Raw genomic sequence first — 19,915 nt, 5'->3', positions numbered from 1 at the left:
TTAGCCTAACAGGCATCCTTTAGTTGTTTAGGAAAATGTCCAAATATTTTTATAGTTTTATTTTTTATGTAATAAATTATATAACTTTACATGTATCATTATCTATTTAAAGTATTTTAAACAATAAAAACATGTTGAATTACATCATGTTCAACATCTCCAATATGAAGAAATGAGTAATATTGGTTTATTTTAATTTTATTTAGAATGTTTGTGATTGGGTGACAAAAGAAAACCCCCAAAATATGTTTTAATTAGAAATAAAATAAAAATATAAACATTTACATTGTCTAATTAAGTCACTGTGCCTATTAAAAGGTATCGACAGGTTTAAGGAAGCCAAATGTTTTTTGTATTTAAAAAAAAATAAAAAAAAATTATAAAACAAATACTAGAATTAAAAAAATAAACTACAGTAAAATAAAGAAAGGAATTTGGATCTATATGTACCGTAAACGCTCATCAAAAGGGTTACATCCCTATGATACCATTTTTGATCCGTACTATCGCAAACACACAAAATTCCCACTCGATGCATAAAAAAGCTGATACCTAATCTTTTTGAGAGACTACGAATCCAATGCATGTTCCCCCTTATTGGGATATACTGTCATGACTTAAAACATTGACGGAGCATTTAATTGCATTGGTCAGCATTGGAAATGTACTGTATGAATGTAATAACACTGTAGTGTGCTCAATTCGCATGCAAAAGACATACATATCCTCGCATGTCCAGTAGTAACTGCTAGAGAATCAATTTGAAAGACTATTGCCAGCACATTTTCACCCAACACTGAATACCAAGAGCACATATTGTATAGTATGTATACTCACATCTCTGAACGCGGCGGCGCCTGCCTTTGTACATGTCAGGAACGGACGAAAAGGATGCAAGATCAACTTTACCTCTTATTTACCTCTTCTTCCTCACCTCTCCTTCGCCCCCAAAACAGCCTGCGTGTGTGCTTCAAGCTCCAGACACACAGCCGAGCCGCTTCAGACCGTACCATTTGTCAACGCTTCCTCGGGGGTGGAGGAATTTTTTTGGGGGGGGACGATCATTCATTTTTCTACGGGAAACGTGCTTTCAAATTTTTTTCAGGTTTTTTTTCTTTCTTCTTTTCTTATGCCTACCTACAGTGACAGAAATCGTGGAATTCATATGAATCCAGTGAAGTCAAAACGTCAGTGATCTTGTTTGTTACTATTAGACGGATGGTTAACGTGATAGCCAGGCTGACATATGCTAGCGTCGCACATTAGCCTACAAGCAGATCTTTAACGAAACCACTGAAGTATAATACATATTAAAAAAAAAAATAGAATGAATAAAAACAACTCTAACCTCTCACTTTTTCAAATACTTGGGATTTTAAGCACATTCAATGTGAGAAAATGACTTTTGATAAGTACATTTACTGTCAGATACTTTCACACTTTTACTCAAGTAACATTCTACAAAGTGGCTTGAACTTCTACCAGTTATATTGTGTTGAGATACCTGTATTTTTACTCGAGTATCGCTGTTTTGCATACTTGTGGTATTTAAATACGAATAATAATGCATACCACTTACGTAGCGCTATTCAAAGCACTCAGAAACAGTGCACAATTGCACACATCGATGATTTACGCCACAGTCTCACCCAAGTTGTAGTACGCTAGTAAGCGCGGCTGCCATTCTGCACCTACGACCCCTCCGACCAGCAACAAACCTCCAACCGCATTCATTCATTCTTAGGCAACGTGCGTTAAGTGTCTTGCCCAGGGACACGACGACGAAAGGTCAGGCGGGCGTACAAACCGGCGACCCTCTGCTTTCATGGTGTACACTTCCCCTCTGCACCAAGTCGCCCCAGTAATTGTAAGGCCAACTAGTGACTAACTGAGGCGCGGCGTCTATTCTAGGGTATTTACAGGTTTAAGGAAGCCACATTTCAGTCATTTTACCACCACTTTGAACATGTTAATTTACAACACTTTGAACATTTAAGGCCTTCCCTTCGCAACATGTGATCACGAAGGAGTGGGTAATGGAGATTCGAACGTTTGCCATTTCTTTTGTTATATTTTTGCCGTGGGTTACGTTATAGGAGCGTCATCACCAAATAGTCAGGTGGTGTGTTGGTTGGCAAAAAGTGACAAGTGTTTAACGACAGTGACAAGCGTTCAATTTATGGCCGAGCAGAAACTATCGGGTTATTCACACTCGTTTTCGTTAATTAATAATGGTACTACTGATAGTCTGGCGACCGTGTTTGCTTTCGACACTTATTATTCGTCTCTTTGATGTGAGGCGCTAATGAGTTCAAGTGGATGTACGCAGTGACTAAGTGAGTCACTGTGTCTGTTTAAGGGTATCTAGGGGGTCAAGGAAGTCGATAAGGCATTTTTAAGACCTCTTTAGAGTTAATTTAAGACCCCCCGTATGAATGGGCCTGATAATATAGCACTCTGTTAACAATGTTGTTTAGTGTCTTGGCATTTTTAGGACATTTAAACGGCAGATTTAAGGACTGTCACATTTATGAGTAGTTAATTGAATATTCTGTTGATTAAAAATGTGCAGATACCCTGTATTAGAGGGGACGCCACTATTTAATGTATAATTTCTACGATAAAATGAGTCAGTTTGAACACACTTGTAAAATTCATGCATCTTCGCGACGAGAAACGAGCACTGACCTCCCTCAGTGCAAATGTGCACTTTGATTCGCTTCTAAATGGAAGGTCGCTCGTTTTTTGTTTCGCCCTTCATCCGTCTCGTCTCTTTCAATGAATTGAAAGCGTTGAACACTTGACAGTCAGACAGACATACAGTTTGACAGCTGTTGCTGCCTTGGGGGCCACAGGAGATAAGCCACTTTGGTACTGTATAATTAATGCGTCTTATTATCATCACATGGGTTTTGCGGCTATCAAGCCCCCCCCACCCACATACATACACACACACACGTTTTTGGCTTGGTTTCTTAAGGCAAATAAGCGATAATAACAGGAGAAAAAATAATGTGCTCATAATTTAAAAATTAGCAGCTGAAAAATGAACTCCTAAACCCCTCCCCCCACGAACATACTGTTAAATTTAATAGTAGCGCCATCTAGTGTTCACAGAGCTGGGAAAATACAAAAAAAAAAAAAAGTTTGGCAGAGATAAATATCAGCTTATTGATTAAACTAGAAATGCAAAACATATACTATTATATGAAAAATAAGTACATTTGTTCAATTCATAAAAAAGCATGCAGTGGTTAACTAAAAGAAAACATATATAATGTACTCTAAACGAAATAGTGTAAAAATATATAAAAATAATCAAATATTTAAAACATTTATACAATATAAAATATATACAAAATAATACAAATATGTATTATATAAAATAAAACAAAATATAAAACATGAAATGTGAGAAATATAAGATAAAATTTAAAAAACCATTAAGATAAAACAAATAGAACATAAAATATAGTAATAGAGGGGGCCCTGAAGGTTCATGGCCTAGGGTACATTTTTTCTATGGCAAATTGCAACATTTATTTTTCAACATAGTCCTCTTTTAACTTTACACACTTATTCCAGCGGTCGTTGAATTTATGGATCCCCTCTCCATAGAAGCTTGAGTCCTCTACGTCATCAATGACATCATCATCTGCGGCGAAATGTTGACCGCTGAGCTCTTTTGATCACCTTGGGGAATACATAGTCATCTAAAGAAACCAAATCAGGTCAGTATGGCGGATGTTCAAAGTCAGAGATGTACTTAAGTTTTCATTGCTCAGTGATGATATGTATCCTAAAATACATAAGCTACTAAAAATTGGAGAAATGCTACTTTTTTTTTTTTGGCCCATGTTGAGATCTTAAGTACTGTTACGTAAAACAACATTTAAAACGCCTTCCCAATAACACTATAAATAAAAATACATTGGACAAAATGGCATTATCAGTGAGAAACTGCAGTGGCGTGTTTCATCCACAAAGAGGCACTGCAGGACTATTACACAGTACATGCATGATTCAGCACTACACGAACGGACACATACTGAGTCAGCAGTCGCCATCCGACTGGATTGGACATCAGCTCGTCGTAAGTGAATTAGCGTAACACACAATATACACACGTAATATGTCAGTGTGATCTTGATGTGACCTCGTCAACTTCCTCCAGGCCTGTGAGTCATCAGCACAAGAGGAAAGCGTAACCCCCTCGACAGCGTAGCCTAACGTGAACTTCATGTTTTAAAGATACAGTTCACAAGTTCATGTTGAGAGAGGCGACCTGCGGTGCTACACTCACACTTTCTGTGCATTCTTAATACTAGTCTAGGCTATACTGTATAGACAGTGTGGGACAAAAGGAGGTACTGTATACACTTTTGAAACTAACGTATTAAAGGGAGGAAGGAAAGAAAGAAGGAAGGACAGATGAATGGAAGGATAGACAAAGAGTAGCTGTAAGGAAGGAAAGAAGGAAAGGATGGGAGGAAGGAAGGAAGGAAATGATGAAAGGAAAGAGGTGTAAGGGAGGGAGGGAAGAAGGAAAGATGGAAAGAGGGAAGGAATATGAAACTGAGGAAGCAAGGAAGGAAGGAAATAAGGATGAGTAGAAGGAAGGAAAGAAGGATAAAACGAAAGAAGAAAGGGCGGTAGAAGTAAGGAGGTTGGAAGGAGGGTTGAAGAAAGTATATAGAAAAGATGCTCATAGGAAAGGAAGGAAAAAAATAGATCAGATTCGGGTTATACAAGGGTTTTGTCAGGTCACTGTTTGATTGATTGCATCATTCACCTTTGAAAAAGAGTTTGGGAAGATGACGTGACACGGGCGCTTGCTTTTGTGAAGTTTAAGGCTTTTTGTACGGTGGTGGTGGCGTCATCAGACCACGGCGGAATGGCGCCACGTTACTACCATTATTATCAATGACACCGTATTAATTTAGTGATTGAACATAATTTTAGGGTGCTTGTTGTGTTGATGTGAGTGTGCAACAGTGTATGAAAGCATCACAAGGTATAATACCAAATTGAACAAAGCAGTGTTTGGAAACTCAAGCAAGATGTTTTTTTTTTTTTTTAATTCCTCAAAAGTTGTCATTTTGGAGGTGGGAGGATTCTGCCCAACAGTGACGATCCATAAAATATGAGTAAATACTGCCGCATTGTGGTATAGTACATTCCTTTGTCCACACCATCTATGTAGCTAATTGTCGCTAATGACAAACCAAGACGTGGCTGCGTATTGACTTTGGTGATGAAAAATGGCCGTTCCCAGGGCAATTAATTATTTACCGATTGCTCCAAAACCGATTGGTATTATTGGAAATGACTGCCAGTTTCATTATTTTTAGCAGAAAACTAGATAAGAGAACTTGTTAGTTCAATGAAGGTTTTATGATGGCCACAATTTGACCCTAGCACACATTATTTGGATTTCAATTTTTTCCTATTTGGGATTTATTTTCCTCAATATGAACCAAAAAATTGCCATTGTTGTATCTTCGTTTTGAACCTAACCAAATTCCACAGTGTCTGTTTTAACACACTATTCCCCCTTCATTTTACTCTTGACAGACTGCTACACATTTTACTCTCTTATTATCTTCTTTACTTTACTTTGCAGAGACAAGTTAATAATGATCTTTTAATACAGAAGTGGGCAAAAAAGACACAGCGGGGTGAGTAATTGTGACAGTGCAGCCTAAAAGCTCAATTAAAAAATCATATGCTCAGTTGCTTTAACGGCACATAGCTCCTAACCTTGTACAGCAAAAGAAGTAAAAGGAGCCGCCACCTTCTCTGAGGGGAAAATTAAATTTTTGTGCTCTCTCATTCACACACACACACACACACACGCACGCACGCACGCACACACACACATGCGTGCGAGGGTTCAAGGGCACCTCAGCAGTGAGATGGCACCTGTCCAGCAACCAGCACTCATTCATTCATTTTCCACACCACTTATCCTCACTGAGGTCGCAGGCGTGCTGGAGCCTATCCTAGCTGACTCTCGGGGAGAGGCGGGGTACACCCTGAACTGATCGCCAGCCAATCGCAGGGCACATATAAACATACCAACATTCACACTCACATTCACACCTACGAACAATTTAGAGTCTTCAATTAACCTACCATGCATGTTTTTGAGATGTGGGAGGAAACCGGAGAAAACCCACGCAGACATGGGGACAACATGCAAACTCCACACAGGCGAAGCTGGATTTGTCGTCCACCGTGCCACGCAACCAGCACTAATTTCCATATTTTGGTCCACAGTGGGAATGAAGCAGGCCACACAAGCCTTGGTAATTGCAACTCCTCGAGGGCTACAAAAGGGCTGAACTATTTCAGTACAGTGGATATAAAAAGTCTACACGCACTTGTTAAATGCCGGGTTTTTGTGATATAAAAAACACCAAGATTATGTCAAAACTTCCCGCCCCCCCTTTAATGTGACCTGTAGTCTGTACAACTCAAAAAAAGTAAAAGAAATCCTTTCAAGACGGGAAGTGAAAATAAACACTTGAGATAAAGTGGTTGCACACCTGTGCACGCCCTCTGTTACTAGAGATGTGGCTGTGTTCAGATTCAACCAATCACATTCAAACTCATGTTAAACGGGAGACAGCACACACCTGCAACTATTTACGGTGCCTCTGATTAACTCCAAAGAAATTTCTACTTTTCTAGTAGGCTGGATACAATATTACTCAAAAAGTCGCACTAAACCGTCATTGGAAAACAGGGCTGTCACTATCGAATCTTTTTAGAATCGATTCTATTGAGCATTGGTTGAATAGATGAATAATAATCACTCCCTCTCACTATTATTACCATTTTTTAAAAACTACTAAGATGCATTTTATTCTCATCTATGAGGGATGGACTTCGATACTTATCCTGCATATGTTGGTACTGAGAGTATGGTATAAATTTGGTGTGCAAAATTTGAGTCAGGAAAATGCTAAATGCTAAACGGTCAGCGATCGCGATTCGCATTCGCGCACTAGCAATTACCATTTGTATGTGACTTAAACATTGAGTGTATTAAAGGTTTTACGATGTCGATGGAAAGGGTGTTTTCACCCCTGTTATCAATGGGATTGGTCCCTAATGTACATGACAAACACACACACACACACACTTCCCCTCAGTCCAATTAAGTGAACACTACTCACTGCAGAAAGAAGTTCATTTATATTCAACGAGAGGAAGGGCAAGGACTATAGACGAGCCGATGAACAAATCAATAAGTAATATTGAGAGGATTTAAAGGGAGGGATCCATAGACGCACAGACGTGCACCAGCTCACCCTGACTTTCGCTTTCTTCTTCGGTCTGCTTTATATTCCTATTCGCGAGACATTCAAGGTCACAAAGACTGCAAACAACAACAAAAAAATGTGTCAAAAAAATTCAATAAGGGTACAAATCCTGAAATATGCAGATGCTAAGTGTCAAGTGTTTTACATTTTGGGAATAATTGCTAATCGACCCTTCCTGCTTGTTGCAGGTTTTTTCCTACATATAAAATTTGGAGGCAGCCTGGAATTAGACGGAGTCCAGAAAGCTCTGATCATCATCAAAACTGTCATTTTGCACTAAATTGGGTTTTAATATAGCGCCAAATCACAACAGTTTAGTTATCTCAAGGTGCTTTACACATTGAGCAGGCCAAGAACCACACTCCTCATACATTATATATATTGTACTGTATGTACAGTATATGAGAAAACTAACTGAACCCCACATAAGCAAGCATTTGACGACAGGTAAGGAAAATCTCGCTCCAAGGGAAAAAACCTTGAACAGAACGCAGACTCTGTGGGACGACAAATTGGCTGGGGAGGTTGGGTTGAGATGGAGAGACAGAGTAGAGGGATAGAGGATAGGGTGGGAAGAGAAAGAAAACAAGATAGAGGGGCTGAGCGACTGGGGGAGGGACGACAGAACAACGGGCATAACAACAGCCATACCGTGTCATTTATAATTGAAATTGCGCTATTAAGTCAACGGGCGGTGCTGTATCCGGAACAGTCCTGGGCAATATGTTACTTAAGACAGATAATGTAAATATGTCACAGAAAGAGGGGCAGTTCAGAATGGTTCAACGTCTGCCTCAATTTGAGCCAGAAAAAAACAATTGTATTAGGCTTGGTACACACATTTTATATTCTTTTGCCCCTATAATTTATTAAAATCCAAATGGAGCCGATTAATCGAGGGGTACTTTGTATGAATACCGATAATGTAACATGAAATCAACGTTACCTAACGACTGTGCTGCAATGACTCTGTTGTTCTCGCCCCCCACGGCCGCCCGGGCGTTCCTCTCGCTGGAATACTGGACGAAAGCGTAACCCTTGTGCACGGAGCAGCCCACGATCTTGCCGTACTTGGCGAAGATGGCCTCGATGTCGGCCTTGCTCACCACCGCCGTGTTGAGGTTGCCGATGAAGACACGTGAGTTGAGTGAGCGCGGGTCATTCTTGTTGGTCACGTTGCTGGTCTGGCTCTTGCCAGTCATCCTAGACCTGCCGCAGTGCCTGCTGGGAAAACACAAAGGAGACTGTTATTGCTGTGAATGTGAATGATAATGCAATATACAGTAGTGGTAACATAAACGTGGAAACACATAACATTGTGGGGCAACCATGTCAGAGTCTACTGGAACACAGCGCCACATAATGTAATATCATATTTAATGTTGGAGTGTAATGTGGTAAGTGTCCACATTTTAATTAATCGGAGCAACTGTTTATGTGCATTGGTAGGTACTGCTGTTTTTGTTTGCACGCAACACTGTGGAACAAACACGTCCGACTCAATTGCATTTGGAACCAAACAACGGAAGATAATCTTTATCCTCATTTACTCCATACGGGGTCTCCGTTGTCGTATTTCACGCTTCGTAATGCGCCACACATTTTCAATGGGAGACAGGTCTGGACTGCAGGCAGGCCAGTCTAGTACCCGCACTCTTTTACTACGAAGCCACGCTGTTGTAACACGTGCAGAATGTGGTTTGGCATTGTCTTGCTGAAATAAGCAGGGGCGTCCATGAAAAAGACGTTGCTTGGATGGCAGCATATGTTTCTCCAAAACCTGTATGTACCTTTCAGCATTGCCTTCACAGATGTGTAGGTTACCCATGCCATTGGCACTAACACAGCCCCATACCATCACAGATGCTGGCTTTTGAACTTTGCGTCCATAACAGTCCAGATGGTTCTTTTCCTCTTTGGCCCGGAAGACACGACTTCCACAATTTCCAAAAACAATTTGAACTGTGGACTCGTCGGACCACAGAACACTTTTCCACTTTGTATCAGTCCATCTTAGATAAGCTCGGGCCCAGAGAAGCCGGCGGCGTTTCTGGGTGTTGTTGATAAATGGCTTTTGCTTTGCATAGTAGAGTTTCAAGCTGCACTTACGGATGTAGTGTCGAACTGTATTTACTGACATTGGTTTTCTGAAGTGTTCCTGAGCCCATGTGGTGATATCCTTTACACATTGATGTCGGTTTTTGATGCAGTGCCGCCTGAGGGATCGAAGGTCACGGGCATTCAATGTTGGTTTTCGGCCCTGCCGCTTACATGCAGTGATTTCTCCACATTCTCTGAACCTTTTGATGATATTATGGACCCTAGATGATGAAATCCTTATATTCCTTGCAATTGTACGTTGAGGAACATTGTCCTTAAACTGTTGGACTATTTTCTCACGCACTTGTTCACAAAGAGGTGAACCTCGCCCCATCTTTGCTTGTGAATGACTGAGCCATTCAGGGAAGCTCCTTTTATAGCCAATCATGGCACCCACCTGTTCCCAATTAGCCTGTACTGTGGATGTTCCAAACAGGTGTTTGATGAGCATTCCTCAACTTTCTCAGTCTTTTTTGCCACCTGTCCCAGCTTTTTTGGAACATGTTGCAGCCATAAAATTCTAAGTGAATGATTATTTGCTAAAAACAAAGTTTGAACTTTAAATATGTTGTCTTTGTAGTATAGTCAATTAAATATAGGTTGAACATGATTTGCAAATCATTGTATTCTGTTTTCATTTATGTTTCAAACGTCCCAACTTCATGGGAATTGGGGTTGTAAATACTGTGCCTATCTGCCATTAGATAGTGCCGAAGCACTACTTTTATATTAGACAGGGCTTCGTCCCCATCTTGCAGCATGTTGGGGCATTTCAGGAGGGCAGAAAAACAGTAGATAGGCGAATGTTGTCAGTGGGTAACAGAGGATGGGTTTAAAAAAAATGAATTTGCGACTAGGTCGGAGAACATTGTGTTTTAGAGATTCACACACATCTCTAAATGTTAAGCCTCACGTTTGGAAACAGCACATTTTCACAGTTGTTGCACGCCTTTATATAGTTATGCTTCCCCCATGAGATGTGAACTGCCTCGGTTAAAAAAATAATAAATACACACATATATATATATATATATGTGTATTGGCACATTTAACAGGTTTTCCTGGAGGTGCACGTCAGTCAGACAAATCACCTGCACTGAGCCTTGCAGCAGCTAATGCTTTTGTCCTTGTTAACAGTGCTCCATTGTATGTTTACATCCTGCCTGCAGCACGAGGTGTTTGTTCCCATCATGCCGCACGCCGCCAAGGGGCTCAGCAGGTCTGATTGTGACATGAGAGAAGAAGAAGTTTTGGGGGTCTCACAGAGTTTATACCCACATTCAAGCATCATTAATATTCACGGTGAAGAACATATGAGCATTTTGTAATTGGCAGCAAAAGGACAATGATGACAATATGCGCCATTCACTTATCATTCAACTCCTGTATGAACGTCCATCTTTCCATACAACTATAACAACAGAAAAATACGAATTCAACATTCATCCATCTATCCAACCCCATCAATCTACCCTTTGAACCATCCATCTATCCATCTATCCTTCCATTATTCCAGCTATCTATCCGACAGGAGTTATCACCCATCTACTGGATACTTCCATTATTCCATACATGTATTCTGCCATTTATCCATCTATCCATCACACCATCCTCCATGAATCTATCCTTACAGCCAACTATCATCCTAACATTCATCCATCCTTTTTGTCACGATTGGGGTTTGTTCGAAGGTGAGGAAGGCAAGGCAAGAACATGGAGGACCCAAGTGCAGGGAAGCAGGGAGGCAACGCGGTAGTGCAGGAGTATATAAAAAAATTATATTTAATTCCAAAAACAAAGGAAAACAAGTATCGTGAAAAAGTCTAAATGCTAAATTAACAGAGTCCAAAATCTAAAAACAAAGTAACAAAGAAACACTTGAGCAAACCCAAAACAAGAAACAAGACATGACTGATGAAATAACTGAGCGACAACTGCCGACGATGACATGGCACAGACAGAGACAATGACACCTGACAATGACATACTGCAAAGACATGTGACAACGACAATGAAGCGACAAGAAACCAGGGAACTAAATACAAACAGATTGACGAGGCAACGAGGAACACCTGGGCAAGACACGAGTGGCTGGAGAGAGCGGATTGGTCGACACAAGGTAGACGAGAACAGGTGGACACAACAACCAAATGAGCACACGACAAACATGGAACACAGGAAAACATGGAACAAAACTAAACAACCCAAACCAAAACACAGACCATGACACTTCTATTCATTCATCCATCCATTATTTCATTCATCTATCAATCTATCATTTGAACCATCCCGCAGATATCCTTCAATCCATCCATCTATCCTTTCAGCTATCCATCCATCCTTCGAAAATCGATCCATCCATCGCTCATCCATCCTCTGTACCATCTACCCATTTATCCATCCATCCATCCTTCCATTGATCAATCCACCACAATCCATCTCTATCCACCAATCTATCAACTATCATGCATAGATCCATCCATCAGTCTATCCTTCAGACAATCTTATCAGCAGTTTTGATTGTCCGTTGCAGTCGGAGCTTGTCCTTTTTTGTAGCCCCACCAAACCAGACTGTGATGCAAGAACACAGGACTGATTCGATGACCGCTGTGTAGAACTGCCTCAACAGCTCTTGTGGCAGGCCGTGCTTCCTCAGAAGCCGCAGGAAGTACAACCCCAATTCCAATGTTGTTGCGATGTTGTGTGAAACATAAATACAAACAGAATACAATGATTTCCAAATCACGTTCGACCTATGTTTAATTGAATACACGACAAAGACAAGATATTTAATGTTCAAACTGATAAGCCTTATTGTTTTTAGCAAATAATCATGAACTTAGAATATTATGGCTGCAACACATTCCAAAAAAGCTGGGACAGGGTCATGTTTACCACTGTGTTACATCACCTTTTCTTTTAGCAACATTCAATCAACGTTTGGGAACTGAGGACACTAATTGTTGAAGCTTTGTCGGTGGAATTCTTTCCCATTCTTGCTTGATGTACACCTTCAGCTCTTCAATAGTCCGGGATCTCTGTTGTCATATGTTAAGCTTCATAATGCGCCACCCATTTTCAGACCTGCACTCTTTTACTATGACGCCACGCTGTTGTAACACGTGCAGAATGTGGTTTGGCATTGTCTTGCTGAAATAAGCAGGGGCGTCCATGAAAAAGCCGTTGCTTGGATGGCAGCATATGTTTCTCCAAAACCTGTATGTACCTTTCAGCATTGGCACTAACACCGCCCCATACCATCACAGATGCTGGCTTTTGAACTTTGCATCCATAACAGTCCAGATGGTTCTTTTCCTCTTTGTCCCGGAGGACACGACGTCCACAATTTCCAAACACAATTTGAACTGTGGACTCGTCGGACCACAGAACACTTTTCCACTTTGCATCAGTCCATCTTAGATGAGCTCGGTCCCAGAGAAGCTGGCGGCGTTTCTGGGTGTTGTTGATGAATGGTTTTTGCTTTGCATAGTTGAGTTTCAAGTTGCACTTACGGATGTAGCGCCGAACTGTATTGACTGACATTGGTTTTCTGAAGTGTTCCTGAGCCCATGTGGTGATATCCTTTACACATTGATGTCGGTTTTTTTGATACAGTGCCGCCTGAGGGATCAAAGGTCACGGGTATTTAATGTTGGTTTTCGGCCCTGCCGCTTCCATGCATTGATTTCTCCAGATTCTCTGAACCTTTTGATGATATTATGGACCGTAGATGATGAAATCCCTAAATTCCTTGCAATTGTACGTTGAGGAACATTGTCCTTAAACTGTTGGACTATTTTCTCACGCACTTGTTCACAAAGAGGTGAACCTCTCCCCATCTTTGCTTGTGAATGACTGAGCCATTCAGGGAAGCTCCTTTTTATACCCAATCGTGGCACCCACCTTTTCCCAATGAGTCTGTTCACCTGTAGGATGTTCCAAACAGGTGTTTGATGAGCATTCCTCAACTTTCTCAGTCTTTTTTGCCACCTGTCCCAGCTTTTCTGGAACGTGTTGCAGCCATAAAATTCTAAGTTAATGATTATTTGCTAAAAACAACAATGTTTATCAGTTTGAACATTAAATATCTTGTCTTTGTAGTATATTTAATTAAATATAGGTTGAACATGATTTGCAAATCATTGTATTCTGTTTTTATTTATGTTTAACACAAGGTTCCAACTTCATTGGAATTGGGGTTGTACTATCCATCAACCCCTTTTGTCCAGCCAACTATCCATCCAGCACTTAAAAGTCAGAAGATGCAAATGTAAGTGGCCCAAAGTAAGTAAAGTGTAACTTCTTGTGAGCAACAGTGTATATATTGACAATAATAACAACACGATGGACCGGTAAAGTGGCTGCGCAAAGGGTTCTCTATGTGATTTCCAAAAGAAATGCAAGTCAGCTCAATCTGCCAATGATTTATTTATCCCGATAAACACCGGAGGTCTCTGGATTGAAATGTAAGAACGGTAGAAGGATGAAAGATGTGATACCTATAGGTAAGAAGAATATATTTCCCAGTGGAGCATGCAGAATGAACAGATTCTTTTTCAACCTGGCAATATTCTCTACAGTAGATTTCCCTTCAGGATATCACACATTCTTACATTGAAACCAAATCACACGCACACAATGAAGGACAACTGCAGCTTTGTGGAGCTGGTTAACCCTACAAGTCTGACAAAGCCTGCAGTTGCGAGCGGCGAGGTCATTAGACGGTTGATTATGCAAGCATGAGCACATTTAAGCAGACCTAATTGGACAAAACTGGGAGTCGCTGAATTGAAGCCCATGCTGAGCACAAAGGGGGTTACAGAGAAGGCCTCTGCTCATTAATTAGCAGCTGAAAAGAAGGAAGTGGGGAAAAAATTTACACTCCACGTTTGTATGCTAATTAGAATTATTAATGCTTTTGTACGGGTCATTTTTTTCTATTGAATATATCACTTTTTTGTAATTTCTTTAGAACAAACTTGGCAAGTTCATTTCAGAAGATTAATGTGAACATCAAGAATGATTGGAAAGCAACGCATTAAGGGATCGTGAGCAAACCAAAACAAAAGGCCAGAGCAAGAACACGCCATCCATCCATCCATCCATCCATCCATCCATCCATCCATCCATCGTGGTACATATATCAGCTACCCCATCTATATATCCATCCAATCCAACTACCTTCAATCCAGGTACGATACATTCATCCACCTTACATTCATCTTTCAACAAGAGTGCAAAGGGTGGAGAAAAACTCCATATTTGATTCTATGTTCACTTCCTGTTGGTGTAGCCGTCCTTCCTGTGGCTGTGCTCTCACTCCCATTTATTTCCCTGCAGCTTTCCAATCTTCTCATCCTCCCGAAAACATTCGATCTCGATCCTCTGCGTGCTCTCCACCACCACCAACAACAGCAGCAGGAGCAGCATCAAGAGCCTGAGGCGGAGTTGAGTGTTATTTTCTCTTTAATCATCCTACAAATGCTGCTTTATTCATTGCAAATTCCATCTGTTCTAACAGGCTTTGCTTGCCTTTAAATACACGCCCTGCTTTGGCATAAAATGAAAGTCAAAACATCTGATCTTTGTCCCGTGTGTTCACACCGTGTGGGCTTATGAGACATTTACAAGACATCTAACGGGTCTTTCAACTCGGCAAACCTTTTCACTAGCTTAAAAATATATTATTGCAAGCTACACTCGCCAGCAACTTCATTAGGTACATTTCGTATTTGATGCCATTCAATACATGAGTCGAGTCAAGAAAATCTGACCTGGATGACTCTGACTTTGAAGTACAGTTTTTATTTACCCAGCCAATCACAGGGCACACTATCCACACTCACGTTCACAACTTGGCAAAATTTTGCGAAGCATGTTTTTGGAATGTGTGAGGAAGCTGGAGTACCCTGAGAAAACCCACAATGAGAGGAACATTTTTTTTATTTTACAAGTCGAAAAAAAGAGTACAATGGTAATTGTTCAATATTTAGTTTGATTTGTCATGTAATTTGCTGAGTCAAAACAAATCTGGCAGAATCTTAACATATTTCTGTGTGCATGTGTACCTAACGAAGAGTCTGCGTGCAGTTAAACCCTTTCTCTCCATTTGTTGACCGCTCTCCTTAACGTGCCTTCAAATAGTGGCAGTAAAGAAGTTCCTACCGCTTCAAGCTCATTGAAAGAAAATAAGGAAAAACACATCAAAAGCAAATCCTTTGCCATAGTCATAAGGAAAAACTCATCAAAAGCAAATCCTTTGCCATAGTCTCTGAGATCCTCACAGCTTATTTAAGAAGAAAGAAAAACGAAGTATGCTGCTTACAGTTACTGCTGGCAACTGTGGCAGTAAACATCCCAGCCAGCAAAGGTGGGAGAAGGGAGTCATGCTGGCGTGTTTAAAATATACTCCAATGTCAAGAGTAGCAAAAAAATCTTCTACATGGCAAAGTTGAAAGGCTGCCATTTGTTAGCATCTTCTGAATGCCAGAAGAGATGAGGTGTCCAAGCTGGTCCACCAATATTGGCATTGGTATAGCAATAGGTGGTCCTCAATGAAAAAGGATACGCATTTTGAAATATAGCCAATATAAATGGCACAGGTTATATTAAAAGTGTTGGTTTCGTGATACGAAGAAAGACATCTGGGTCCAGATCTGGACCAGAGTGCCCCTATTGAGGACCCCTGCTTTAGCCACACAAAATGAAAAAATATATGAATAAATAAATAAATTCACCTGTCGAAAAAAGTTGAATTATGTCAATTTACAAGAAAAAAAAATCCTGTAATTGTATGATGATAAAATATAAGTATTGTACAAAGAAAGTTTTCATTTTAAAGGGGAGAAAGTGGTCATTTTCTGAAATTAAATTATAACTATCAAGTGGACAAGTCATCATTTTATGAGGGGGAAAAAATGTTTTTACCTTTTAAAATAGGAGAATAAAATTGTACTTAAAAAAAAGGTAATATTATGACAGTAACATTTTCAAATTGAGCAGAAAAAGTTGTCATTTTCTGAGAACTAAAATACTACATCACCATTTTATAAGGAAAACCCCCACAGTTTAACCAGTCGAAATATAATAAGTATAAAAAGGTAATTTTACAAGATTAAACTGCTAATGTTAAAACATTCTACAAAAAAAGTCCAGTCCAAAACTATTCTCATTTGTAGAGAATAAAGTGAAAACATTACGTGAAAAAGTCCAACTCTTTTAAGGAAAAAAAAAATAATAATCAAAATTTTACAAGACAAACTATGAAAATTTTACAAGATGAATTATTAATATTTGAAAATTATACATTAAAGTGTTATAATAAATTATTATTAAATATTTTCAAGAAGTTTCAATTGTAGCCCCCAAAAATATAAAAAAAAAAAAAACTTGTAACAATTCAAAATATGACAAGAATAGAAAGGTAATTTGACAGGGAAAAAATGACTTTTTTTTTTTTTTTTGCCAAAACACACATTTACTCTGTTCTCAGAAGAAGTGAAGTAGTCCACCTTTTCAGGACCCCTGCCACAGACACCATTTTCTGATGTTGCCATGACAACAACGGAGATACTACTCTCCTTAATATGACCACAAATGTGTTATTTTAGGGTCAACTTGGTACATATGCTGTGTTTAACGATGCGCTAAAGCAAAGAGTCTCACCTGCGCTGTCATCATTAGTGTGAAATAAGGTTGTGTTTAATTTGCAGACGTCTTTATGAGCTGTCTGCTGTGACACATTAAACATGTCACTCGCGCTACCAACACACCGCAGTGACAGATAAGTGTAAAGAATCAAAGCGCCAGAGACTGTGGATACGTGGCTATAATCATCTTTTTTCTAATTACTTTGAACGGCAGCCAAATGCATTAGGGACCAAATGTGGACTCAAATCTAATTACATTTTTTTACTGTCTTAATTTAAAAGCTACAGCGTGGCGCAGGTCCGCTTGCTCTGCTTTTATGCACTGACGTGTCATAAAATGCGACGAAGTATTATAAAAAAAATAATAATAAAAAAAAAAAAAACCCTGCGGCAAATTACATAAAAGGGGAGGATAGTGATTAAAAGCGCGGGTGCTTCGTGCCGGCTGCATATAATTTGTGACCTTCCGCACAAAGGCAAGGGAGTGAAACTGATCAACACGTATTAAGTCAAAATTAAACAATGGATTGGGGAGTTAAGCTACATTAGCGCTAAATGGAAAGTAATCATTGAGCATGATGGATCAAAGAAGGGGTGGGGAAAACTTTGGCCAGTGGGCCATATATGCATTAAAGTTATGAGCGGTGATGAATGGTGATGAATCCTCCAAATGATCATCAACTATGATGCCATTCTCCGCCCACATTTGATGACCAGGGGGAAAAGTTTCGCAATCTTAGCGTCGCCATCTGTCTAGGATGCCTGATTCCAAATGGGCCTCATTTGGCCTAATTCTTGAGTAGGAATTCCTCAAAATGTCCGCTTATAAATGGATGACTTCCCGTCCAATTGCAGGAACGAGTCCTGTTGACTTGTTCGTGTGTGTCCTATTATGATTGACATGTACACCCAATTTCTCGCCACCTGGCAAAACTGTTCCCGTGTGGCAAATTTTTCCACTCACTTTTTCTTATACTGGAAAGTCAAACTTTGGCACCATGCTCCGCCACATTTGATGGCATTGGCAAAATAAATAAATAAAAAAATAAATCCTAGTAGAGGTTTTCCCTGAAATTTGCCCAAAATGGCTGACTTTAAACTTTTTGCATGGAACCTTGAAACTTTTTCATGTGTCCTCTTTTTGTGTCGATTGGCCCTAGTGAGGATCAGATGAATGAATGAATAAATGGTGAAAATGTAGCGTCGTGGCTACATTTTTTTACTGACCATTCCTCGAAATGATCGTCAAACTTTGATGCCATGCCCACATTACAAGGCCCAGGAAAAAAAGAAAAAAAAACTAAACTTTTGTCATCTGTCTCGGATGCCTGCTTCCGAGTGTGGCTCATTTCAGTGAATTCCCATGGAGGAGCTTGTAAAAGTACAAGCACTGGAATTCACCCTAATGGCCAACTTTGTGTTTCATTTCATCAGAAGATGAATTTCCCCTGGAAATGGACACAATACAACAATTTCTAGGATGACTAACACTGAAATAGATGATTCACATGAACATGGCAATGTCTTTTCAGGTATGGTCTTAAAAATACATTACATTGTGTTAAAAACAAAACCAGTGCCCTTCTAATAAGAATTTTGCATTATCCATTTGTTTCCCGTTCCCTTGCTGAAAGCGCAAATGACTCGGCTAATGCATGGCAGAAACATTCCGACACTCAATTAGCAATTTAGGGCTTAATGAATAGACGCCCTCGCCGGGCCGTGTCGCTCTCGGCGGATTCTAATCTCCCCCTTTGCACGGTAAACAGCGGCTAATGCGGCAGGGACGAAACAACGCTGCCTGTTATTGTGGGAATATAATAAGGCACTGCTGTAGTTCTTGTTTACCACGTAAACCCTGACATGACTGTTGAGCACTAATGTGCAACATTGAGTCATTCGAAATAAGAGGACGCATTTGAAGCTGAAGCCGAAATGTAACAACTTTTTGTGAATAATTTGAAGTCCATCCATTTGTGCTGCCACTTGTTTCATCTTGGTAGGTTTCTACTTCCTGTCGGTTTGATCGGGAGCAGTGTCGTACATTTGAGTGCATCTGTTTGTGCTTCTACTCGTTTTCTTTTGGTAAGGTTTCTACTTCCTCGCTTTTATTCTTATTCCTGTTGGCTTGATAGGACTCTCAGATGGGATAGTTATTAATTTACGTTTTGTGAGGAAAGGACTTTAATTTGGATCGTCTTTGACTGGTTTCGTTTTATTTTGGTAGGATTCTACCTCCGGTTTGTTTTTCATGACCATTCTTGTTGGCTTGGTAGGACTCAACTTTTTCTTGTGAACAAAGGACTTTGAAGTCGATTTTAAGTGAGCGATGTGGTACATTTAAGTCCATCGATTTGTGCTGCTACAGGTTTTATTTTGGTAGGTTTTATACTTTCTGTTCATTTCCATTCCCGTTGACTTGCCAGAATTCTTAGCCGGAGCCGGTATCGACCAGCCTTTTGTCAACAAAATACCTCAATTTAAATCTTTCTATGAGTGGTGTGGTGCATTTGAGTCCATCTGTTTGTAATGTTTGACAAGAAGGAGCAGTGACCAAAAATGACTACATTAGCTTCTCACATTAGCTACTAGCTCACTTGCTGCCTTGTGTTGTCATTTGCGATCAAAACCAGTAGAGCAGAGTAAGGAAAGGGAGCAATAGGGGAGGGTGAAAGGCGAAACATTTGCAATGCCAAGCTTCTTCAACGAGCTTAGAAGTCGACTACCAAAGATGAAGAACCAAGGAATACATCAAGTGAGGTAGGTGGATATTAGCTTATAAATTATTACTCTCTCCTTTTTTATGTTCCCTACATCAGCCCCAGTCATTTACATATT

At 40.0% G+C, this 19,915-nt stretch overlaps 1 protein-coding gene and 1 long non-coding RNA gene across 10 annotated transcripts in view; one reads left to right on the top strand and one right to left on the bottom strand.

Annotated features, from left to right (window-relative positions):
• The window catches only part of ralyl (RALY RNA binding protein like), a 45,085-nt gene that overhangs the window by 16,435 nt on the left and 8,735 nt on the right, over positions 1-19,915 (bottom strand). For 4 of the 7 annotated variants that reach the window (XM_061797687.1, XM_061797688.1, XM_061797690.1 and 1 more), the window contains one exon: positions 8,275-8,552. In XM_061797687.1, coding sequence (XP_061653671.1) covers positions 8,275-8,530 — 256 coding nt within the window. In that variant the 5' untranslated portion in view covers positions 8,531-8,552. Of the gene's footprint in view, positions 1-8,274; positions 8,553-10,519; positions 10,604-19,915 lie in introns of those variants that run through there. The other 3 variants (XM_061797686.1, XM_061797683.1, XM_061797689.1) reach the window with 3 other exon arrangements.
• LOC133489041 (uncharacterized) lies at positions 1,033-15,007 on the top strand. 3 transcript variants are annotated; one of them, XR_009791794.1, is made up of 6 exons: positions 1,033-1,187; positions 3,586-3,731; positions 8,359-8,466; positions 13,604-13,698; positions 14,401-14,620; positions 14,769-15,007. It is a non-coding gene; the product is annotated as an uncharacterized LOC133489041 (long non-coding RNA). The 3 variants fall into 3 exon arrangements; XR_009791795.1 differs by having other exon boundaries at positions 13,604-13,712; XR_009791796.1 differs by lacking the exons at positions 1,033-1,187; positions 3,586-3,731 and adding an exon at positions 4,031-4,093.

This window comes from Phyllopteryx taeniolatus, chromosome 14, assembly GCF_024500385.1.
Source record: "Phyllopteryx taeniolatus isolate TA_2022b chromosome 14, UOR_Ptae_1.2, whole genome shotgun sequence".
Taxonomy (NCBI): Eukaryota; Metazoa; Chordata; class Actinopteri; order Syngnathiformes; family Syngnathidae; genus Phyllopteryx; species Phyllopteryx taeniolatus.
The sequence above is the reverse complement of the archived record's forward strand: the minus strand, read 5'-3'. Positions and strand labels throughout refer to the sequence as shown.